The 26,227-nt window shown below is 43.5% G+C and overlaps 1 protein-coding gene across 5 annotated transcripts in view; it reads right to left on the bottom strand.

The window, feature by feature from the left end:
- Positions 1 to 25,846, bottom strand: part of HELZ (helicase with zinc finger) — a 158,380-nt gene extending 132,534 nt beyond the window's left edge. For 2 of the 5 annotated variants that reach the window (XM_077780271.1, XM_077780276.1), the window contains exons 1-5: positions 25,826 to 25,846; positions 24,558 to 24,613; positions 20,478 to 20,534; positions 3,121 to 3,348; positions 754 to 790 (exon numbers count right to left, since the gene is read on the bottom strand). In XM_077780271.1, coding sequence (XP_077636397.1) covers positions 754 to 790; positions 3,121 to 3,330 — 247 coding nt within the window. In that variant the 5' untranslated portion in view covers positions 3,331 to 3,348; positions 20,478 to 20,534; positions 24,558 to 24,613; positions 25,826 to 25,846. The remainder of the gene's footprint in view (positions 1 to 753; positions 791 to 3,120; positions 3,349 to 20,477; positions 20,535 to 24,557; positions 24,614 to 25,825) is intronic. The other 3 variants (XM_077780274.1, XM_077780272.1, XM_077780275.1) reach the window with 3 other exon arrangements.
- Positions 25,847 to 26,227: the final 381 nt, after the last annotated feature.

Genomic DNA, 26,227 nt, shown 5'->3' with positions numbered 1-26,227 from the left:
TGTCCAATATGCCACAGGAGTGTGCCAGAGAGTTTTTTGACGTTTACAACAAAAGCAGTTAATACTCTTAAAAGCTTTGATACAAAGGAGTAATTTAAAAAATCAACTTCTGTTTGACACTGCAGCACCCCTCCCCCAAATTACGGATAAATGAAACATTATATTATTCAAATCACAGCTGTGCAAAACTTCCCACCACACACTGAACCCCTTTTCCCATTGACTCCTAGATTCATTCCAGTGACCTGGCAGTAATCATGAAGAAAAGGATTCCTATTCTATGAGTGCCCAGAGAGTAAAAATCTTTTTAAGTAATTTCTCACCCAAAGAAAACAGAAAAAAGCACTAAAGAGCATGCTAATCGGTCTCTCTTCTCTGAGGGAAACCTACGGAAAGGAAAAAACATTTTGGGATGGACAGACAAGCCTTTCAATTTATCCAAGCTTAACATCTTACTCAATGTGTGTTACAGGTCTTAAACCTCAGCTCCTACTGCCTAAAAATACTCACACAAACTCTAAAAGGGCACTATCAGTGTTCTCACTCATGGCGATGAGCAACGTTCAGCTGTACACGCGTCACAGCGGCAAAGTCGTCATCCAGATCAGTTACTAGTAACCGCAGTAAAGAGGGGTTTTCAAACGTTATACTCTCTCTTGAAATTAGCATATTAGAAAATCAAATCTTAAACACTGCTCAATTTAAATAACTCAAAATGTTCAAAGCAGAAAACGGTCCGGTTCTTAAACATACCATGCCTACAATCTTCATCAGCTTGCCCATAGTTTTTCTGCAAAATAAAAGATACAAGGTAAAATTAAGTAGTTCAAGGGCAGCTTAAAACAGCGATTTTTATTAAAAGAAAAAAAAAACACCTCAGCTTTGTTTCAAAGTTTCATTGTTCATGTTTCAGATGTAATATTCACAGAGTAAAAGTAACTCATGTAGTCCACAGACACGATAACGTTCTTCCCCGGCCATTACTCGCTCTCCTCCTCCTCACCTTCCCCGGCTCCGCATCACCAGAGCCTCCTCCCTCAGGATCACCCTCGGCCAACGACTTCACTCAGCAAACAAAGCGCCGAGAAGAGACTTTCCAAGGACTGTCCCCCCACGTCGGCCGCTTCCCGCGCACTCTCTGCCTTCCGCCTGTGACGAGGCCGGCCCTCCAGGCCCCCCTCTGAGGCCGGCTGTGCCACCCGTGGGGGCCCGCCCTACGGCTCCGGGAAGCCCCTCTATTCCTCCTACACCACTGACCTGCTGCTCTCCACCGATTCCGTCCTTTGAACAAACACGCTGCGATTTCATCCATCTTAAAAAAATCCTTCTCGTGACTTCACTTCTCCCACCAGCTGCCACTCACTCACACTTTTCTACGCCTCTTTCGGACAAAACCCCTCAGGAACTGTCTACACTCAGGTGCTTCAACTCCTTCCCGGGACTCGCTCTCAAACTCCCTTCAGTCGGCACTCCACGGGAGCCGCGGTCGTGCAGCTCGCCGGCCACCTCCCTGCACCCAGCTGGACACGCGGTCTACGTTTACTCGTTCCCGTCCGGGTGGCCCGCCACATCTCCGTCGCCTCTCCACTCCCACTGCTGCACTCCCAGCAGTCGCCCCTGCTCGCCCCTCCCTCACTTGGATCCACCTTCCCTACTTGGCTATGGGGACACGGCCCCCCCTCAGTTTTCCTTTACGTCGAGGGTTGCTCTTCAGGCTGCTGTGCTGGTTCCTCTTCCCCCACGTCTTCGCGCTGCAGTGCCACAAGACTAAGTCCTCGGTCCTCTCCTCTTCTCCCCGCACACCCATCCCCTTCGTGATCTGACCCAGCCTCAAGACTTTACATATCATCTACAGGCCACCAACTCCTGAGGCAGTATCCCTGGCCCAGACCCCTCTCCCAAACCGCACAGCTGCCCTACCCGACTGCTACCTCCACATCCCCAGCTGGGTATCTAAATGACATCTCAGACTCCGCATGTCCAAAACTGAACTCCCACCGGGCCCCACGAAACCTGTGCGCCACCTACAGCCTTGTCATCTCAGTTGAGGAAACTCCACGTTCCAACTGCTCAGACAAAATAACATCGAAGTAAGGAGTCCGTGACCGCTTTCTCTCTCTCGCTCCGGGAACTCCATGTTAGGAGTTAGGAAATCGGACTAGGTCTACTACCTTCAACTTAGAACCAGAACCAATGCACTGCTGTGTCTCTCCACCGCCGCCGTTTTGCCTGAGTCACTCTCATCTCTGGCCTGGATTATTCCAGCAGCCTCTGAACTAGTCCCCCTGGCTGACTTAGCCCTCCACAGCCTACCCTCAATACAAAAGCCAAAGAATTGCGGCCAAATCAGATCACGCCATTCCTCTGCTCAAAACCTAACAAGAGCTCCCCATCTTAAGAAGAAAATCAGGTCCTTATAGGGACCTGGAGGCCCCACAGGATTTAGCCCCGTTGCACACTCCCCCTCACATACTTTTCTCCAGCACACTGGCCTCCTAGCTGTTTCTCAAATGTGCCAGGCAGGCTTATGCCTCAGAGTCTTTGCCCTGTTTCCTCTGCCTGTAGTGCTCTTCCTCTAGATTTTGATGTGGCTCCCTTCTTTACCTCCCTCCTATCACCTGACCAGTGAAGCCGACGTTGACCACTCAAAGTATAACCCCAACCCTAACCCTATATCCCCAAATCTCCCTTGCCCTGACTTTTTTTCACGCAGACTGCTAGCTTCTAACACTCTACAGTATCTACTTAATGTATAATATGTATTGTTCATCGTCTGTCCCCCTAACTAGAAAAAATACCATGAAGATCATTTTCTTTTTCACCAATGCCTACCAAGTACCTAGTCCAGTGCCCTGTACATAGTATACACTCAGTAAGTCTTTGCTGAATGAATGAATAGCCCAAAATGCTATACATTAATACAACTCTAAAGGCTTAAAAATAGTTGTTGCCGTCCAACATGTTCAGCAATCACTAGCCCCATGCAGCAATCAAACACACTCAGCCATCACCAGCCACGTCAGCCCAGGCTAAGGGGACTGTGGCCAACAATCTGCCCCACTCACTGAACAAGTCCATGTCTCATGGTTCAACACTGGCTTATCAACAGTGCTTACTCACCAGTTGCAAAAACGAGGCGATTCTGTAAAGAAGACTCTCAATTTTGATGCTTTCTATCTCCAGTGGACATGGCCCTGTGAAGTCGGCCATGGAGTACTGGCCAAGAGAAAGGAGGGCCTCTGTGCAGTGCTTGAGGGTCATTTCATAGTCCTGCCTCTTAAGTGATTCACACGCTTGTTCACATGACTTCTCAGCTCTTCTGTCTTCCATGACTCAGGGACAAAAATCCTAAAGACAGAAAGAAAGGACAGGTCAGAGAAGGTTTTAGAATCTCACTAGTTTTCAATTCCAATCTCATTCCTACCTCAGCTGGTTTAATTATCTCCCTGAATAGTTACATTCAACCAGCCTTCTGATCAAGGTCATAGCGGAGCAGTGTAGATCTGATGCTACAAAATCTATACTTCTCTTCTATATTTTATGAAGTCTTTACTAAGATCCAAGCAAAATGTCAACCGTAAGTGGAGATTACACAAACAACCCACCAAATGTATAAATGAGACAAATTTACAAATGAAACATGACTTTGAATACTGCGAAGTGCCACAATCCATGAAGCTGCCTTTTTTTCTCTTTTTAAACCAGAAGGTACAGAAAGGTTTCATACCCAAACCTCCCCATCTCAGTATTGTAATTCTGTGACGGGGATCGCAGAGACTGGAGATCTGTGCCATGCAGGATTTTTTACACCAACACAAAAAACTGGCTGAAATGCAAGTATGAACTGCCTATTAATTCAATTTGGCAAACGCTTCCTAAGGCCAGGCCCCATGTTCGCAGCACCGAAGTCAAAGATGGGAGTGCGGCACGGCTGCTCCCAGAAAACTCTGATTCTAGCAAGAGCAGCAATTACAGGAAAGGCTTACTCCATCCGCCAAAAGGCAAGAGCTGGCCTCCAGGTGAATGGGGAGAGCAGCACGCAGGGATGAGCGGAGGGCACACAGGGGCTTTTCAGAGACAAGAGTTCAAAGGAAACCACCGAGAGGAAAAGCCATGTGACCTACCCCCCAGGAGGGTCAGGGAAAGAGGAGGAGCTACGAATGACCTCAAGGGTCACAGTGAGGGTTTGATTCCACAGGCAGTGGGGCTGGTGGGCTGTTACATAAGGAAGGAAGCCCTCCCACAGAAGTCCCGCAAGGACTGGTGGGAAGCAGGCACCGCCATCAGGAAGGCAGAAGAGCTCCCGAGGACGCAAGCCCGCCTCTCCCCAGCTGGATGGCTCACAGCAAGAGCACGGCCGCTGGGCAGGGAGGACCTAAAGCCCTTCGCCTGAGATCACAACACCCCGTCAGAGGGGCACCCTTGCTGACCTTGTCACCAGATGTCAAGCATGGAGAGCGCTGCTCCTGGCCACTCCCACCTCTCTCGCTCACCCGCTCGCTCTCCTGCTCTTCCCTACCTTCCCCCTGACCGGCTGGCTGCAGGTGCACGTCCGTCCCCCTGGGGGAGGGGGACAACTCTGACGACACCCTGGCCCGCGCTCTCCCAGCGGTTCTGCCCTGCGCTGCGGTGAGAGCTGAGGGCAGAAAGCTGAGGCCAGGCACCCAAACAGTGGCGGTGAGTCAGGCACAATGACAGCCACCAGCAGAGGTCTGGGCCCCTTCAACTGAGACACACTCGTATGTCAAAAACTGCAGGGGCACCTGAGCGTCTCAGTCGGTTAAGCATCGGACTCTGGATTTCAGCCCAGGACGTGATCTCACAGTTCCTGAGATCAAGCCTCGCACTGGGCTCATGCTGACAGCAGGCAGCCTGCTGAGGATTCTCTGCCTCCCCCTCTCTCCCTGCCCCTCCCCTACTCACACTCTCAAAATGAATAAATACAACTTTCAAAGTGAATGACTTGCTTGAAAGAAAGAAAAGAAAAGAAAAGAAAAGAAAAGAAAAGAAAAGAAAAGAAAAGAAAAGGAAAGGAAAAGAAAAGGAAAGGAAAAGAAAAGAAAAGAAAATGGCATTACAAGATAATCACCAACTTATTACAGAGAGCTCACATGATGCTACTGACACTTTGGTCCGAGCAGTTCTTTGCTGACGGAGGGCTGTCCTGGGCTTTGTAAGACGTTTAGCAGCATCTCTGGCCTCTAACCCACTAGACGCCAGTGGGACCTCCCAACCTGTGACAACTGAAAGTATCTCCAGACAGGAGCAAAGGTCCCCTGGGGGGTAAAGTCATTCCTGATTGACAACTACTGATACCAACAAGCATCTAGGGTTGGCTTGCAGATAACAACAACAGTAGAAGGATAAACCCATGGTCACCAAAGGCACCAGAATTCACAAATCTTTACTGTAAAACTCTCAGCCCGCATCTACATAATATTACAAAAGAAGTCAAAAGAAAAAAAAAAGAAGTCGAAAGAGAAGAAAAACTAATAATGCACAAGCTAAAATCTTTCTTAAGGACAAAATACAGTACAGGGATCCAGACCACAGGCTCGGGGCCAGACAACTTGTATTCAAAACCCACCAGCCCCCTCACCCACCAGCCCCTTCACTCAGATACATACCAGCTGCATGGCCTGGGGCAAGTGACTTAACCTTCTGTATCCCACCCAACTTACTCAGCTCAAAAATGGCAAGACACCTACTGTCCGTCTCCTACGGTTAATATAGGGTGAGGTGAAATACTATGTGTAGAACACTTAGAAGATGCCTAACACACAGTAAGTGCTCAGTTAGTGTTAGCTACTGCTACCCCCCTAAAATTCCAATTTTTCAGTTTACATAAAGTGGAATCACTTCACTGATCTCAAAATACAATACTGTATTTACAGAAAACAAAGTAACACCCCATATAATTGGCTACTTAACAGAGGAATTATTTTCATCCATTTTATCCACCTCAAACTGATAATGATTATGCAAGAAGAGCCACTGGAGAAATAGGTACATTTGTGTGTCACTGACAGACAAGATAAGCCCTAAAACTGGCTACAAAGGGAGATCACAAGACTCCTGTCAACATTAGCCGCCAACATATGCCCCGGGCTCGCTCAATACCTTTAATATATAAGCAGACTGGGGGCAGAACTATTAACTTCAGGAGCTCTGGGGGGAAATGACTTGAGGAGTTAATACCTGATCCATTAGGTTCAAGTGCCTATCTCAGAAGTGGATGAGAAGGTTTCTACCACAATTACCTTTGTTAATCAGGTCCTGATAGTCAGTTTCTACCCAAGTCCTACCTGAACCTCACTAGGGGTACTTTGCTGTAGTGTGAATCTCGGTATGAAACAGGTCTTATTCAACTATTTTCTCTGTTTTTCGCAGAAGACAGAATGACCTAGCCACACGTACTCCTTCTGAAGAAGTTAAAAAAACCTTTCTCACAGGTAAAATAAAAACTGCCGGTCAAAGTGAGACAATGTCTTGGTCCTTGCTAAAATGGACTACAGAAAATACACAGTAAGAGATCTAGAACTACTCCTCCTGGAAGGGGCCAGCCCCCAGATACACCTCACTGTGTGGCTGACACTCTTGTCTAGGATACAGAACACAGCTACATCAACAGCATACAATCCTTCTGCCTGGCCCGAAGAGCCTGATCCAAGGGCAGACAGTGAGCCAGCTGGGTTTATAAGAGTCTCTCCCGTGGGGACAGGGAGGCCCAGGGAATGGAGATGAGTCACATGACTCATATCAATATAGAAGAAGCACCACATCCGCCCATTGTGAGATCTACCCTCATCAGCCTTGATTCTTTCTCTTCCTGTTAAAAACAGCGAACTTGCATAAAATGAATATAAAACACTGTAACTTTCTACAAACTCCTACTCGTGTGGGGAACATGGACTTGGGAGTGTGTAACTTCACAAGCAAGAAAGCTAGAACCGGAAACCAAGATTCAAACCCCAATCCTGCAATCTGCTGCTGACCTATAAAAGAGACTAATGGCCACCGAGGATCCATTCCTTTTCCTGCTAATAGAAGCCCACATTTTCCCTTTTAGAATTCACCTCATTCCTACTCTCAGTCGATATGGTTCCTGAAGAACTGACTGCACCAAGGAATCCAAGGTTGTCACGTGACCACAACTGACCAATTGAAACCTCAGAGCCCCAAACACAAAGATTGGCTCAGATAAGACATGTGACCCCATAAGAACCAATGAGACATGAGACTTTTGCTGAGGCTTCTGGGAAAAAGACAGGCGTTCTTTCTTGCTAAACCTACAATGTGAGAAGCTCCAGGGGTTGAATATGCTGGAGTTCTAACATACAGCACCTACAACTGAAGTCTACACAGGAAAAAGCAGAGTTGATTCATGGGGAGAAACTGAGTCCTGATGACATCACTTGAGCCCTGACTCCAGCTAACTATGCCTGGACTCTGCAGTTAGGTGAGCCAAGAAATTTCTTTCCAACATAGTTGAGGTTGATATTTCAGGCAGTTGGGGCTAATTGATTGATATACATGTATGTCTAATGAGTACCTCACAGGATGTGAAAAACTGAACTGATAACGTTTTATAATACAATATATACACACATGATTATTAATAATACTGGCAACAGTTATTGATTGTTAATAAAAGTATAAAGAAGGAAGTGGGCATCAGAGAGAAATGGCTTAGTATGATATTTGATTATTCTACCTATTAAAAAATATGTAATTCTAGGAGCGCCTGGCTGGCTCAGTCAGTGGATCATACAACTCTTGATCTCAGGGTTGTTAAGTTCGAGCCCCATGCTGGGTATAGAGATTACTTAAAAATAAAATCTTAAAGGGGTGCCTGGTGTCTTAGTCTGTAAGGCTCAGGTCATGATCTCATCATTTGGTTCGTGAGTTCAAGCCCAGCATCCAGCTCTGCACTGACAGAGCAGAGTCTGGTCTCCCTCTCTCTGCCCCTCCCCTGCACCCTCTCTCTCTCTCTCAAAAAATAAACATTTGATAAAATAAAAGGAACTGTGAAAATCCTCACAAATCCAAGCCAATCATCTCCTTTGGTGAAGTAAAAGTCCTGTGTGTCCCTGAGACTAGGGAGTATTTTAATTGGTACTGCCTTTCCATGAAACGATACCATCTGCACCTTCCACAAAAGTCAACTTTACGAGAACATTAGTATCACCAAGTTAGTTTTCACTACTTTTATAGAAATTTGTTTTAAAATCTATCCATCTTAGTACAATCCAAAAAAAAAAAAAAACCAAAACATTGATAAATTGGACTTAACCAAAATTACACCTTGGCTCTTTGAAAGACACTGTTAAAAGAATGAAAAAAAACTAAAGACTAAGAAAAAATTATCTGCATATAATGCATGAAAAAGGATTTGTATCTGAACACAGAAAGAACTCTCAAAACTCAACAATAAGCAAACAACCAAATTAGAAACTGGATAAAGATTTTCACGCACACTCCGCAAAGAGGGCATAATGATGGCAAATTAGCACATGAAAGGATGTTCACGGTGTTAGTCATCACAAAAATGCAAATTAAAACCATGATTAGACACTACGACATGCCTATTAGAGTGGTCACATTACAAATATTGATAATATCGGTGATGTGGAATAACTGCAACTCTCAGACATTGCTGGTGGGAAAATACAGTGGTATAGCTACTCCAGAAAAAGGGCTGACAACTTGTTTAAAAAGTTAAACATATATTCACTATATAACCCAGCAATCCCCTCTCCCCATAGACAGCTACCTGGGGAAAATGAAAAGGTACATTCACACAAAAATCTGTACACAAATGTTTACAGCAGCTCTATTCATAACTGCTAAACACTGGGAACAATCCAAATGTCCCTTAATAAGTGACGATGGAAAACTACTCAGCAATAAAAAAAAGATTACATTTGCAATATATGCAATACCTTATGTGAATCTCAAAGACAAAGTAAAGGAGCCCAGTTTTAAAAGCTTACATATTGAATGGTCCCATTTGTATTATATTCTCAAAGTACCAAAACTACAGGAATGGAAAAAAGGTCAGTGGTGGCAGGGGTTTGGGGACGGGGCTGGGTAACTATGAAGGGAAAGCATGAGGGACTTTTCTGGGCTGATGATACTGCTCTGCATCCTGACTGTGGTGCTAGCTGCACAAACCATACATGTAGGAAATTAACAGAACTATATACCGAGAGAAAAAGGCCAACTTTATTGCACGATAATCTTAAGAATAAAACTTTTATATTGCTTTTAAAATAGAACCAGTGTCATAATACGATTTTGTTTCTATTTAAAGTTTATTTATTTTAAGAGAGAGCGAGAAAGAGAAAGAGAGAGAGAGAGAGCGCGCGCGCGCACATGCAAGCAGGGGTGGGGCAGAGAAAGGAGGACAGAGAAATGCCCAAGCAGGCTCTGTGCCGGCAGCATGGAACCCCAACACAGGGCTCAAACCCACGAATCATGAGATCATGACCTGAGCTGAAATCAAGAGCTGGATGCTTAACCAACTGAGCCACCCAGGGGCCCCTAACATGGTTTTAAAAACTTGAAAGGAAACAGATACAGAGGGATAAGTGTGTTGTTAATAAATGGAAAACCTATACATTTCCCTTTACGGGCATGTAGGTTTTAGAGGCAAGAAAGGAGCCTTCAGAAAGAATGGCTCCAAATAGAGCAATCATTGAGTTCACTTGGCACAAAATATAGAATACTTTTGAAGAATTCCATCATCACTGGGTAATTTGTCCAGGACCAAAAGTAAATATTGGAAGGAAAATGGAATCAATAGTGCACCACAGAGGTGTTAGGTGGACAGGCCTAGACTAAGATATTTTCAGTAACAGACGATAAAAAGGAAGGTGATTTTTAAAAGCATCATTCTTTGCCCACGGTGGATTTCTTTCTAGAACAGTAGGAGAATAACCGTCAGACCACCATGAAATCAAGGCATGAAATGTATTTTATTGTTTAAAGAAAAAAATCAGCTATCTTCTTTAAATTAATTTTTGTTAATGTAGTTATGCTCCCCCTTTATTTCAAGCGCTAAATCTTATTTGATTAAAGACAGACTTCAAAGAACAAAAATAAACTGCGATCAAACTGCAGGAACCAATAGTAGTAAATAAAATTTCTTCAATCTAAACAGAAGATTTCTGTAACTCTGTCGTACACATGTGTCTCCATCAGAAACAAAAGAAAGTATCTACCTCATGATTAACTCGGGTGGAATGAATCAGACTGCATTTGTAAAGATTTCGGAAGACAGAAGAATTGTGCTAAGCGTTACCGCCATCCAATCTGACAGAAATTACTACCAGCCATAATCAGGTCTGGATTGGACTCCCAAGTTATCCTCAATTATTAAGCTCTATAAACAATAAAACCAGAGGAAAACTTAAAAGACAAATATAATAAAATACATAAGTTTCTTTACCTAACTAACAAAACAAAAATTTAAACAAAGGAAGAACTGCCAGAGAAGAGTTGAGACTCACTTTTTTTTTTTTTGTTTAAAGTCAGTTATTCGTCTTTAACCTGGCTCACACATTATCATTTTCCCTGTGGAAATTCCATTATTCTGAAAACCAGACTCTCCTGGAAAATAGAGCAGAATGTTGTGACAGAAGAAAGAAAAGCCAGGTTGATACGTTACGAAAATAACCCACACGACCCAGCGCCGCGGAGGAAGGCAGGCCTGTGGGAACCCGCCCCTCGTCCCTCCAGAGCCAAGGCTGCGGGACACGGTGCAGGTGCAGCGAGCGGGAGCGAGTCAGGCTTCCTCAGAGGCAGAGGGTGAAGAGCCATGCCTCTAGAGGTGGCACGGTGCTTCTGAAGCGCCGATAAAATAATGCTCAGGCTCATTCCCAGATATCCAGGCTGCCCACAGTCTGGCTACGGCCCAAGGACAGTCAGGCTTCCGAGCCTCCGACCAGGCCCTTCCCTCTGCGTGGAAGGCCTTGCCCTCCTCTCTGAACCGAACCCCTACTCAGCTTTAAATGAATGCCTCACACAGACTTTCCTCCCCAAACTAGTACTTCCTCCAGAATGATTTGGGCTCTTAATTACCTATTATTTTGGATTAAATATATCGTATAAGATGTCCTATCTGCCCCACACACCCATCTTATCAATCGGGGTCATATTTTACATCATTTATACCCCGAGACAACCATTCAATTCACTGAAACCATTCAATAAAGACTTTCACTGAATTTCCCCAATATTGGAATTCAGGCCTAAAATAACCTGAATGCCAAGCATTCCAAGAACTGTCCTGTACCAAATTAAGTACTCATTAGAATTCCAAGTCATAAAGAGGAATGTTGTGTGATCTTTGAATTTCTCTGTTTTATCCAAAACTGGAGTCTGTGATGGTTCTATGGGTTACACAGGCAAAATATTCTGCAAAGTAAAAGTTTTATTCATCCTACTGTGGTTAATATTCACCCAGCCTTGCACTATTCTCTAAAACTCTTGTAAAATCTCTGAGCATGCAAGAAGCATTAGAAGAGAGGCTAAGCCTATTGAGAAGAAAACTAGAAACTAAGACCGTCAATCATATTCCATTTTGAATAATTTCTTTCATAAAGAGGTAAATTCTCCTAAATTCCAGAATGAACGGAATCCAACATAACAAAGTAAAATGTTTTAAATACATAAAACAAATACCTTAATGGACCTTCCGCCATCTGTTTTAATAACTAAAATGATAAAACAAGAAAAACTAAACTTTTAATTTTTTTAATTTATTTATTCATTTTTGAGAGAGAGAGAGAAAAGGGAGGGAGGGGAAGAGAGAGGAGAGCGAGAAGGAGGGAGCAGCAGAGAGAAAGAGAGAGAGAATCCCTAGCAGGCTCCACACGGTCACCAGAGAGCCTAATGCTGGGATGACTGGAAGAGCACGACCTGAGCGGAAACCCACAGTCAGACGCTTAACCAACTGAGCCATCCAGGCACCCCAAGAAAAACTTAATTTTTAAAGTTGTATCAACAGCCAAAATCGAGGGGTTTTTTCCATCTATTAGCTTGACTTTTCCTGACCCATATTTTAGAATTGCTAGCAATTCTGGCGATAGCGTACTTTCAGTAATTCCAAATGACTTCTTGAAAAGTTTGAGCCTCTTCCCAAATCATTTAACATGCCTACTAATCATTAAAAGTATACATATTTAAAAACCCACGTTTATGAAGCAATCAAATTACATTAAAAGACTGACTTTCTAGAAAAGGTTGCCGCTTGCCAAGAAAATTTTGACTATAAAACATTTTCTATTTGCATTTCTTCATTTTCCCTCTTAGATTATCTGTGTAGACTTGTAAACACATAATCCCAGTTAAGCTTACATAAAACATAAATCAATTTTCAAAAAGCCAACTGCATAATTAAAACGGTACCACCACCCACCACCACCATCATCATCCCTCTTAAAAGCTGTCTTTGATTTGCCAACAATCTATGTTCTATAACTGTATTTTCAAATCAGTGTTTGAAACTCAGTACAGAGTTTCTTATTCCTGTTTGGTTAACTAAAAACAAGTTGATTATAAAATAATGCAGTATAGGGGAGCCTGGGTGGCTTAGTCGGTTAAGCGTCCGACTTCTGAGAATCTGACTTCAGCTCAGGTCATGATTTCGCGGTGTGTGGGTTCGAGCCCCGCATCAGGCTCAAAGCTGTCAGCAGCCTGTCAGCACGCAATCAGCTTTGGACCCCATGTCCCCCTCTCTCGGCCACTTCCCTGCTTTCACTCTTCTCAAAAATTAACAAACACTGGGGCGCCTGGGTGGCTCAGTCGGTGAAGCATTGATCTCCCTGCGTTGGGCTCCATGCTGACAGCTCAGAGCCTGGAGCCTGCTTCAGATTCTATGTCTCCTCTCCCTCTGCCCCTCCTCCACTTGCACTGTATCTCTCTCTCTCTCAAAAATAAATAAAATATTTTAAAAAATGACTTTTAATAAACATTTTAAAAAGCTTAAAAGAGGGGCGCCTGGGTGGCTTAGTCGGTTAAGCATCCAACTTTCGCTTAGGTCATGATCTCGCGGTTTGTGGGTACGAGCCCCACGTCGGGCTCTGTGCTGACCGCCAGCTCAGAGCCTGTAGCCTATTTCAGAGTCTGTGTCTCCCTCTCTCTCTGACCCTCCCCTGCTCACGCTGTCTCTCTCTCTCCTAGAAATAAATTAAAATATTTAATAAAAAAAAAAGCTTAAAAGAAAAACTGCATTTCACGTACCCTAGTACACACATAACTCATCTTGAGCCCAAGATCCAGTATAGACACATTTGCCCAAAATGCCACTCGAGTTGTCAAAGAAGTGTACGTGCTAAGGCATAGGAGAACATCCTCTGCTGTCAACTGCTAATCGGATTAGAAATCCTTAATATCATTTCTAGTCCTGAAATTCTATTATTCTATATAAAGCAGCCTTAAAATACGTATACATTCATGGTGCCTGGCTGGCTCAACTGGCGGAGCATGTGACTCCTGATCTCCAGGATGTAGGCTCGAGCCCCACATTGAGTTCAGAGACTGCTTAAAAATGAAATCTTAAAAAAATCAATAAGTTTAAAATAAGTAAGTAAAGAAAGAAATAGGCTTCCATTATCATTTCATACCCACGGGGATGGCTACTACCAACAAAAAGCCCAGAAAGTAACGAGCGTTGGCGAGGAGGTGGAGAAACCGGGACCCCCGTGCACGGCTTGTGCTACTCCTCCGGAAAACATTAAGCAGAGTTACCACAAGATCCAACAATTCCACTTCTGGGTTAATATCCAAAGAACTAAAAGCGGAGACTCGAACAAATATTTGCACACCCATGTTCACAGCGGCATTACTCCTAACAGCCAGAAGGTGGAAACAACCCAAGCCCGACGGCAGATGAATGGATTCCGAATGGGGATTTACATACAATGGCACAGTATTTAGCCTTCAGAAGGAAGGAAACGCTGACTCTGACTCGAGCTACAACACAGGTGAGCCCAGAGGACCTCAAGCTAGGTGAAAAAAGCCAGACGCAAGCAGACAATGTCTGATTGTACTTATAATGAGGGACCTAGAAGGGTAAATTCAGAGACACAAAATAGAATGCTGGCTGCCAGAGGCTTGAGGGAGGGGAAAATGGAGAGTTGTTTAACAGGTATAGAGTTTCGGGTTGGGGCAATGACAGAATTTTAGAGACAGACGATGGGGGCAGTTCCACAACAACACGACTGTACTTACTGCCACTGAAATGAATGCAAAAATGGCTACAATGGTAAATTTCATGCCATGCGTATTTAACCAAAATGTCTCAAAAATACAAGTACACAAGCCTTGATAGCCTCGTTATAAGCAGTGAGGCCCACGGCCTAATCCGGATGCAAACTTAAGGATTCCTCAAGGTCCATTTCCCGGAACGCGCCACCCAGGAAGGACTGAGAGCCAGAACCAAAGACAAGAGAAGTCAGTCCCACGAAATAAACCTTAAAAAGCCAAAACACAGGGCTAAGTCCAGGGTGGTTGGCGACAGGCACGCTAGGGAAGAGAAGGCAGAGGCAGGGACTCCTGCAGAATACGGGCAGCTGAGGAGACCGGTGAGGACAGCAGAGCGGTGAGACACGAGGCACAGAGAGCGGGAGAGATCAGAGCGGGGAGCTCCCCTAAGGTAACAAAAGGGAGGGGAACAGAGGAAAAGGTAAAAAAGACTTAGAAGCAAGAAGGGGATTCATTCAAGAGATTCTGCCCAAGCGTCAGCAGAAAAATTACTTCCTTCCACTGACGTGGCCAGTTTGTATCTAAAGAAACCAAAAACGTTGGTGAAGCCTATGAAAAGTTAGGAAGAAAAAGATTTTTCTATGAAAGACTACTACTATGTCGCCATCCCCAGAGCACTAATGTCATTTTTTTCACTGGTTTTTGTTTTATTTTTTAGACAAGAAGAAAAGACGAATTTGTTCAAGATTAATTTCAATGTGAGCCTACCTTTTGTTATTTGTTATTAAACATCAGTATACGATGAATGAATTTAAAATGTTCTATAACACAGGGGTTAAGAGTATACAAGTTTTGGGGCGCCTGGGTGGCTTAGTCGGTTAAGCGTCCGACTTTCACTTAGGTCATGATCTCGCGGTNGTAAAACATTAAAAAAAAATAAAATAAAATAAAATAAAATAAAATAAAATAAAAATAAAAGAGTATCCAAGTTTTTTTTTTAATTTTTATTTGTTTTTTGTTTTATTTATTTTTGAGACAGAGAGAGACAGAGCACAAGTCCGGTAGGGGCAGGAAGAGGGAGACACAGAATCCGAAGCAGGCTCCAGGCTCTGAGCTGTCAGCAGAGCCCGACGCAGGGCTTGAACCCACGAACTGTGAGATCATGACCTGCGCCGAAGTCAGACGCTTAACCAACTGAGCCACCCAGGCTCCCCAAGAGTATACAAGTTTGAGGGGCGCCTGGGTAACTCGGTCAGTGAGGCGTCCAACTTCAGTTCAGGTCAGGATCTCGTGGTTTGTGGGTTTGAGCTCCACATCGGGCTCTCAGCTGTCAGCATCAAGCCCACCTTGGATCCTCTGACTCCCTTTCTCTCTCTGCCCTTCCCCTGCTCGTGTTCTCTCTTCCTCTCTTAAAACTAAATAAACATTAAAATTAAAAACAAAAACAAAAACAAAAACAAGAGTGTACAAGCTGGAATCCAGATCTGCCTGAATTTCAACCTTGGCATTGCAACTGAGACAACCTACCTAACTCTGCCTTGGTCTCTACATCTGTAAAATGGGAATAATAACAGTATCTACCTCGCAAGTCTCTTACAAGCATTAAATAGGTTAAATTATGAAAGTACTTAGAACAGTGCCTGGCCCACTGTTATAAAAGCATTAGCTCACTATTATCCTCCAAATCTAGAATAGGAGCTCAATGGGAGCTGGGATTTTGTCTATTTTGTTCACTACTGAAGCCCCAGGTTCCTGACCTAAGTATGTGCTGAAAAATAAAATTTGTTGAATCAGATCAACTTTATGCCCACAACACAGAATCCTGAAGTTGAACAGCACTACTTTTTTGTTACTAATGACAACTAAAGCCTGCATCATAATTTAGCCTCAAAGTTTGGAGTTCATAGAGGGTTTTTATTTACCTTGCCTCAAGGGATTTTACAAAGCTATATTATTTATCTCCATCTTACAAACTAAAAAGACTTAAGGGATTTGCCCAAAAACACAAAGTCTGAGGCAGAATAGGAACTNCGTGCTCACTCACTCTCTATCTAAAATAAAATAAAAAATAAAAGTAAAAAAGTAATTAAAAATTTTTTTAATTAAAAATAAAAAAAGAAAGTCCTCATTCCCCAACATAAACTCTGCCACTTCTAACTTTCTACTGAGCACACCTGGGTGTGAGGAAAACACCCAGATGACAACCGTCAGTGATCAGCAGTGAGGCAGGGAAGGGGACACTGGACTGGGAGTCAGGAAGTTTCAACTGTGCTTGGTTTTTTTTGGTTTTTTTTTTTTTTTTACAAATAGTTTATTGTCAAGTTGGTTTCCATATAACACCCAGTGCTCATCCCCACAAGTGCCCTCTCCGTGCCCTTCCCCCCTCCCCCCCACATCCATCAGTCCTCAGTTTTTGTCAGCATTCAAGAGTCTCTCATGGTTTGTCTCTCCCCCTTTCCCCCACCATTTCCCCCCTTCTTCTCCCCCATGGTCCAACTGTGCTTGGTTTTAAGAGGTCTGAGGCCTCTCTGGTTCCTCTAATGCCTCTGGGCCCTGAACTTCCTCCTCTGTTCCTTCTAGGATTAAAATTCTGACTTCAGCTTTCTACCTAGGCTCCTGGAACTCAACAAACAAAAGCAAATTCATCTTTTCTCTATTCCAAACCCCTATGACCTGTTCTTCCTATTCCTGCTGGCTTCTCTATTCCCGCTGCCCATCATTCTGCCAGCCACCCAAGCTTAAACACCGCAACATCACCTCTGACTTGGAACTGACTTCTGACATAGAACAGACTGTTCCCTTCCCCTTCCACCTAATCCACCAGCATAACTCTGTTCAACCTCCAAAATATCTCCTGAAGCCATCACCTCCTTTCCATTCCCAAGGCCATCGATTCAATTCAGGCCCTCATCATCCCTCGTGCGGACTGTTACCATGAATGCACTTAAAGTCCCCCTCTCTGTTCCGCCTCACTGCCATTCCATCATACTCATCCTCAGTTTGACATTTAAGACCCTCCAAAACCCAGTCCTGACCTCTCTGCAGCCTCACCTTCCACCACGTTCCTTTAGGTCTCCCAGGGTCCGAGTAGTTTGGACATGCAGCTTCCTGGCACCCACCTCATTCTGACACCAACACCCAGCCTCTGCTCAAGCTACCCTTCCCTACAGAATGCCTCTTTCCATTGCTTCTCATCTTCATGCGGGTCAATTTAAAGGCCACTTCATCAGCTGAAGTGTTCCCTGGTATCCCCAAGGGGGCAGTATCAATCCCTCTACTAAACCCTAAGCACCTTGGTTGAACCTCTTTTACAGCACCTATCAAACTGCTATCAGTCCTTTCATTTCCTGGTGCCTCTATTCTCCCTCCTAAAGGATTTGTTCCTTGTCAGTAGGAAATATGTTTTATTCATCTTTGTATCCCTCACAAGACAGTTTCTCAAAGACTGTGTGGAGACAAAATGGTATGCGCCATGAATGAGCTACAGCTAGTCCCAGCGGTGACCCCCTCGGCCCTCAGAGCAACCACAAAGGGACTTCAGCAGCCAGGGTCCCCACTGGTCAAGTCTCAAGCATTCTCAAGTAGCCTCTGCCTCCAACTAGGTAGAGGCCAAGATGACAACCTGAGACTCACTCACAGGATGGAACGTGGCACGCTGTACAAAGTGGATGCCCGATAAACATTTGCCAAGTTGAGTCTTGCAATAATCCGTCAGTTCCCCTTCAACCAAGTATCCCCAAGATCCCGAACCATACAGACCTCTTTGAAGGTTTTTACCGAATGTCTTCTGGTTATCTTTTTATTAATTACCTATTATTACCTGGTTATACTTGCCTTACCATCCAAAGGTCACATCAATACTGTACTGCATAGAATAACAGAGGATACGCACAATTTACCATGAAGAGATTCAAAGAATAATATTCAACATTATACAACAAAGAAAAGCAAATGCCACTTTACACTACCAAATCAGCAAAAACTTTTAAGGAAACAATGTATTTCTGTCCAGTTTTGGTAAAACAGGTACATCCATGTGTCTGCTAATAGTACAAAGTGGTACAACATTCTTGAAAAACAGTGTGGCAACATGTACCAAAAGTCATAACAACATTCATTCCATTTAACACAATCCACTCAGGGGGCACCTAGTGGCTCAGTCAGTTAAGCACCCAACTTCTGCTCAGATCATGATCTCATGGTTTGTCGGTTCGAGACCCACGTCAGGCTCTGTGCTGACAGCTCGGAGCCTAGAGCCTGCTTTGGATTCTGTGTCTCCCTCTCTCTGCCCCTTCCCTGCTGGCACCCTGTCTGTCTCCCTCTCTCTCAAAAAATAAATAAACATTTTAAAAAAATGATAACATAATACACTCAGAAACGTATCCCAGACCTATAATTAGTCAAAAAATAATAAAAATAATATCTACAATAATGTAGATTAAAGTATTAAGTGAAAACCAGGAAGCAACATAAATACCTAACATTAAAATATTGAAAGTAAATTATGGGAGCGGGACTTGATGAAATATTTTGCAGTCTTTCAAAATGTAAGCATATAAATTAAAACTGTGACACCTATAACATGAAAATGTTCCATGATCTAATAAGCAGAAAAAAATTCCAATTACATGCAGCATAATTAAACGCATAAAATATATGTACATGTACATATATGCATATATATAAATGCTTGTATATATGTATGCACATACATATACACATACATGTGTATAAAAATATATTTACGCATATAGTTTTTAATGGAATGCCAAAAAGAAAATCAACTACTTTATGATAATAATATAAATATTTAGCAATTTAATATCCATTCCTCTTAACTTAAAAAATAAAGTCCCCCCCCACCTGCTGAGCAAACCCAGGGGTTCCAGGATACAAGCTCGATAGAACCTCAAGAAAAGTTCCGCCCCTTCCGTTCACAGCTCATTTTGGCCTTACCTGAGAACTCTCATCCACTCCTCCTCACAATGACCTCTATATGACAACCCCAGACCATAGCTTTCCAAGGACCCACAAACCACCTCAAATGCTCTTCAGATCATACCCATGAACCCATGAATCATGCAAAACAAGCATAACCTCAGAAACAAAGACAATCAGCAAAGAGCCAAGCCCAAATTCAATTATGAACCCTGAAAGGATATAGTACTGTCACATTCAAGTTTCTGGGATTCTCAAAGCCAACTTGCCGACTCAGTGAGGGACTGTATCACAGTTAAAAAGCAGTATGAAATCATGGACAAATCAAAGAACTAAGGGCCAGGAGACCAAGGCACAGTTAAAAGGAAAAAAGAAAAGTTCTTTCAACTACAAAGAACAGAAAACTAAAAACTCCAGCTTCAAGCAGATGGGTAGAAAGTAGCTGGCAAGGTCTCAGAAACCTCACGCAGCCAGAGGCCATAAGGCAGGATGGCAAGTCATTTTATTAACAGATGAAGCTTCCTTGAGCTGGTGAGGTCTAATAAAAGACTAGTATTGCAAATGGATCAAAACATAATTTTAGCACTGATGCCCCCACAAGAACAGTATCATAACCGTCTTCTAGTTGCTTTTTCTGTAGCATCACCACCATCTAAGTTTAATAATGAGAGGCCAAGACACTATAATGCACCAAGAAAATTAGTTCTTGTGAATTATAAATAATAAAGATTAAACTGCCTTTCTTAGCAGGGCATTTCAGCAAAAGATAAGCAATCTGAAGGACTAATTAATACAACCATTAGGAAAGAAAGTTTAACCTTTTGTTTCTGTTGCTGTGTTCTCAGTATCTAGATGCACAAAAATATACAGTCATTTGTGACAACACACACACAGCAGATAACAGGAAAAACAAACTATTCAATATGTCGCCATGTTCGTGGGAGCACAGGGAGATTACCACTCCAGAATGCTGACGCAGAAACTGAAGGGCCTCTCAAGTTCTAATCATATGCAGACAGGATGAGTCTCTGTGCAGTTACTCATTCAGGACGTAAGTAGAAGATTAACCTACCCTCACTTCTCTTCAAACAAACTCTGACAAAGCGGCCCACGGTCTCTTCAGAATACGTCCATCACCATCCAGTCTGTTCCAGAAGCAGCCAATTCAGTCAGGACCCGCATCTTCAGGTTTCCACGGTCTCCCCACCACCCCGCATCACCGCACCCTGTCCCACCAGAGTCTCCCTGGCCAGACACTAGCTAAGTCTCTCGTCCCCTCCTCAGGCATTGCCAAGTGGTTGTTTTTTAAAGCTCTCCTAACCCTTACTCACCTGCAGCTCACTGCACTGGGTATCACCCAAATAGCCCATCAGAGCTCTTTATAATTTCTGAAAGAGAGAAAAGGAAGCTTTTAAATACATAGTAGAAACCACTTTTGCTGATGTATCAGTTCTAAAGCGTTTGTATCCAACATTCACAGCAAATGGTCTTTTGGTCCATAGTATTTCAGAAAAAATGTAGCCTAGTCAGCCAGGACCAAAAGTCCTGAGATAAGAGACCAGAGATAAAAGTTTGGTTTCTTGTTGCTATTACTTAGCTGTGTGACCTTGGTCAAGTCACTTGACTTCTGCAGGCCTAAATCTCCTCATCTGGAAAATAAGACAGACTAGGTAGAAATAGCAGAGCACATTCCAATGGAAAGCACACGGGCCTTCTGAGACAGAAGGCCTGCCCCACGAGCTACCAGTCTTCATGACATTTGTTAGCTAGTTGTTCACATTTAGCCTAAATTTTCCCCTCAGCAAAACAGAAATAACAACAAATATCTTGGGTTGTTCCGAGAATTAAAAGAGAGATAATGAGTTATAAAAAGACTATAGTAAACACACTGTGTGGTTTATCATAAAATTCTACAGGTGGTAATTACCACCATTACCCCCAGCCCTAAGGTTATATGAATTCAATTCACAAATATTTTTTTCCTTAAAGGATCAACAAATCAAAATAGTACCATCCTGATAATGGAATTAACTGGGTGTTTCACTAACAATTCAATTACACTTATCTTAAACTGATGGTGGTTTAAGATTATCAGTATTACTTAACATCAGCAGGAAATAGAAGAATAGTCCCTGTATAACATCTAAACTGGTTCAGTGGCCATGTCGTCCCTGACTTCTCCCTGCTTTCCCTACTGCTAGTATAAACACCCCAGCGACAGAGAGGTCTTCCAAAAGCCAAATGACACCAACGGTTTTCCGTGGTCAGCTCAGGGGAATACAACTAAAGATGGAGGAAAGGGAACAAAGGCTTTTTTCTTTTTTTTAATCTTCTTTACTTTATACACTTAAGTACTGCTCACACTTGTTTACCACAGCATCATTGGTTTTGCATAAAAACAACTGTTTTAAAACTATGTTAGTTATACAGTTTGCCTAGTGACAGGAAGCTCCCCTTACAGGAATATTTTCACCACAAGGAGAATTTCCACAGAAGAAAGCAAAAAGGCAAATTCAGATGTGCTGAGAACACCTAAAATATGGCATCGAAATAACAAAAATCACAAACATTCACACTTCAGAATGGTTCAGTCAAAAAATATGCCACGCATTCTTTGAAGATCTAATGATGAATCAGGGGTTTTTTTGGTTCAAAAGCAAGATGAATATACAAACTCTGGTTTTACCAGACAACTTCCTGCTCTTAGAGAAATGACCCAGTACAATTTATACAAGTAAACAAGTTGATATGACTATCTGGCAGTATGCTGAAAAACTTTCAACTAGTTTTAGACAGCTGACAGCTCTTAAAAATTATACTACCTACAGAAATTCAAAGTCTTCACACAACATCTACAATTTTTTAAAAAAGGAGTAACTCTATTAAATTCAGGATTACTCAAAAGCATTATCCCTGCCAGTGCTGAAGTGACAAACCACTATGTTTTACGTTGCTGCTGGCCAATGCTACACACATCCTGACTACACCCATCAATTTAAATGAGCCGTAAGCTGGTATGTCCACATTCTCCATACATCACATAGTTCTTTCCCAGAAAATACTTCAAAATATTACTTAGAAATCAAACTGTATTTGCACGCACACTTATCTAAGTGTAGGAGAATCAACAACCATAACAGTTTGCTTGTAATTTTTAAGTAGCCCCTCCTTCTACCTTGTTTATCAACAAGTTAATAAACTTGGCACAAAATCTTCTATGCATTTGAAACAACAGGCCAAGGATGTTATTTCTTGTGCTGAGCCTGTGTTTGGATCTTAAACACAGTCTGACAATTACAGACTAACTTGCATTCAATATTAATACCAAGCCTACCTCTTTCTTGGACAGGGAATAAAAATGCATGTACAAGATCCGGTCTACTTATTTGTAGGTCCCTCTGCAATATTCTTAGCCTTTCATGAATATGCCGTGTATTTTTAAACTACACGAGGCCCTCTGCAGGTCAGCAGGGTCTCTCCCATCATTTTGGTATCTCTCCCCTCCCCCGTTCGACACTGGCCAGGCCCCAGATGTATACTGAATATTTATATTTATAACTGAATATTTTTGATATTAGAAAATGAAAAATCTTGCTAACAGCAGCAAAAAACAAGTCTGTCCCCTGATAGAGAAGTACTTAATGACTCCCCAAAACTACAGCCTTACCTAAAAATAGTGTCCTAGCTTCTCAGCCAAGAGCATAGACTAAAAAAGCTAGGTCTTTATTCAGCTTAAAGACAGACTTCTACTTTGCCCCAACCTTTAAGACTAAGGCATTTCCTATTTTAGAATATTTTGTGTAACAACTTGTTTGATGGCCAACCACTAACTTCACTCTGAAGTGACTACTGACAATTTACATGGTCTACATGTATGAAAATTGTGGAAAAGTACTGACACAATGCAGACCACACGACACTCAGCCACAAGAGACTACCTATTTCTAAATATTCAATTTTTTTTAAGTTTTTATTTTTATTTTTTTTAGTATTCTCTACACCCAACATAAGGCTCAAGCTCACGACCCCTGAGATCAAGAGTCCCATGCTCCTCCAACTGAGCCAGAGAAGGTGCGCTAAATATTCCATTTTTTAGACCACAAACAAACATCTCCACAGGCCAAAACACAGATCACTGGATCCTTTCCACAAAATAATCTGTAAAATTAAAGAGATAAATAAATAAAAATAAAAGGTTTTGACTGGGAGGTCTAAGGCATGAATATGCCTCTATCTGTAAGCTGAAAATAAATTTTAAAATCCACATTTGCTCTGCAAAGAGCAAAAATAAAAATCTATGGAATATGCAGAGGCAATAAGCTTCAAACACAAGCATATGTGGCATGTGCACTTCAAAAGGGTCTTGATTTATTTATGTCCACCTTCCTCTCCCAAGTTTGTGTGTATATGGGGGTTTTTTGTTTGTTGGGTTTTTTGGGGGGTTTTGTTTTTGTTTTTTTGGTAAGGCAAAATGTCAATAGTATGCCTTAATCTTGAAAAAATATATAAAGCACAGCTTATTCTTCTTAAACAGATATTGTGATAGATAGGAAAAGTTTGTGAGAGGATTTCAAAATGCAAAGGCTACCCATATGTGTTGGGGAAAACCACACACACACACACGCACATACTCACACCCACAGTGACCAATTTTCCATAATAACTTTACATTTTCTCAACAAATCATAACAAAACATTTTTAAAGTTGAGAAAAGTGCTTGTGAAAAATGTAAAATTAGCCAACTTCTCTCCTCCTTATTGAATACTAACTGTTCACGAACACTTTATCAATAATGTCCTTTAAATCCAAAGCATTATAAATCAGATTAAAGCAACGCTTCCAATTCATACGTCACGTGTGGCCAAAAGATGACAAACCAGTCTTAGCCCCTAACAAGCTCAAAACTCAACACACTCGTTTTTATTTCAAAATAACCCTATGACAAGTACTATTCCAGTTTTTAGAAAATAAAAGGAGTGACTGACTGCTGCCTAAAATAAATCTTTCCAATGGAAAAGGTTGTGCTTAACAAGAGTCCCAGGAACTGTGGACACACAAAATCCACAGAAACAATCCCTAACACTCAGTGTGGAGTGGGTGATGGCTGCCAATACACACGAGAAATTAAGACATCCAATTAGAATGACACAAGGAAATTTAAATACAGTGAACCCCTGATGAAGACATCCGATCAAGGAGAGCTGCAAATAGCATTTGGCTGTGGATAAGCTCCGCTATGGTTGACACGTTTCCTTCCTAAATCTAGCCCTGCCTCTACACCCATTTGATTGGTTGAGATGTTTGGAAAATAAAGATAGTTCCATCAATTTACTTAGTTTCAGCCTCACCCCTATGCATTAGTTAAAATAAAGAAGGGGAAAAGGGAAATCATTCTTAAGTCCAGTCTCACCTTACACATCTCACCAGCACCGTAGTTCTTTAGTGATGAATTACTTCATCCAATTCCTGAGGCAAACAGAAAAGTAAAATGTGTCTGTACAACACCAACCAATGACAGACATCGTCAGTAGCAAATACTCTATCAGCCCCCCAAGTGAAAGGGCTTCTAAAATATAAATGGAAAAAGTTACCAAGATGGTAGAGCAAGCAATTTTGTAAAGGATTCTGTTCTAGTTTAAAATAAAAACACTTCTCTTTTCAACCTGATGGAAGAATAGACTATAAAATTCTCTTAAGATCCAAAACGTAAACACACACACAGAGTCATCTCTTTCAACACTGACTGGTCTTTCTTTCANACCCGGCATCCACTGTCTCTAGAATTATACATATTAACGATTTGCCCGAAAAGCCTAAGTTGTGAAGGAGAAGGAATAACAATTTTGAGTTTCAAACAAAACCGAAGGATCCCAATCCAAGAAGAATCCTAAGACCCTTGGCTTCCAGCCCTGTCTGAAGGATCCTCAGCTAAGTGTAGGGTGCAGAAAGCTCAAATAATTTGAGGGGAGAGGAATCAAAATTCCCTAAATAAATCTGCAGTCCCTCAGCCCTAAGAAAGGGGAGTCTCAAAAGAATCTCCCGGAAAAGATAGTCTGTTTTTATTTTTGTTGATGCGCTTGCGGGCCAATGAGAATTTCCGAGGAGGGGGCGGAGAAAGGGGGGGGAGTGAAGCTCGGGCAACAGCCCTGGGCGGGGGAGGAAGGGGGCGCACCCCTGACCCACTTTTGCCGACGCCCACCCTCGGCCCCCGCCCCCCCGCTGCGAGTCCGAGCCCTGAGGGGGCGATCGAGCGGGGCGTGGGAGGCCCGCACGCTCCCCACCCCCAGCCGCGACCCAGAGGAGGGCAGCGTGCAAGGCGGCTCGACCCCCCCCCCCACACACACACCGGAGTGCCCGCGGCTGGAGAAACCTCCCACAGGCTCGCGGCCCAGGTCTGCAAAGCCCCCTCCACCCCCTGGGCCCCGGGCGCCGCGGCCCCCAGCGGAGGGGCAGGGGACCGAGGAGGGGAAGAAGCTGTAAACAGCCCCAGCGTCCGGGCCTCGCCTCGAAGAGCCCCGCTTCCCAGGCCCCGCCGCGGCCGCCTGAGTCCCCAGCCCGTCCGAGGGCCGCCCCTCCCGGGGCCCCGGGGACCGGAGGGGAGTCAGGTCTCCTCCCCAGAGGGCTCCGGCAGCTCGCGGAGCGGTCCCAGCAGCAGAGAAGGGGGAAGTCAGGACTTACCTGTCATTACTTTCTACGCNAAGGCTGCCCCGGCTGGCGGGCCGGCCCGGGCGCCTGCAGACCGGCCCCCTCCCCTCCTCCGGGCTGTTTGCATTTAAAATTCACCCCCATTTAAAAAAATGTGGCTTTGGGTTTTCCTCTTTGCTCCTGCCTCTGGGCTCCCTTCCCCCCACCCCTGGCCTCCACGCCTGTTCCCTTTGCCCCGCCGCCCTCCTGCCCTGGCAGACACCCCACGTCTGCATTTAATCAGCCCGAGGTTTCCCTGCTGCTGGCAGCAGAGAGCTGCTCATTGATTTATTTATGCGCATTTATGCGTCTGTTACTGCTCTAGATCCTCGGTGCCCGGAGGCGGGCTCGTGGCCNAGTCAACCGGCGTCAAAGCGTGTTTGGGGGTTGGGGGGG

The sequence above is a fragment of the Crocuta crocuta genome, unplaced genomic scaffold (genome assembly GCF_008692635.1).
Source record: "Crocuta crocuta isolate KB4526 unplaced genomic scaffold, BGI_CrCroc_1.0 scaffold288, whole genome shotgun sequence".
Classification (NCBI taxonomy): Eukaryota; Metazoa; Chordata; class Mammalia; order Carnivora; family Hyaenidae; genus Crocuta; species Crocuta crocuta.
Note: the sequence above shows the minus strand (reverse complement) of the source record. Positions and strands in the feature narration are given on the sequence as shown.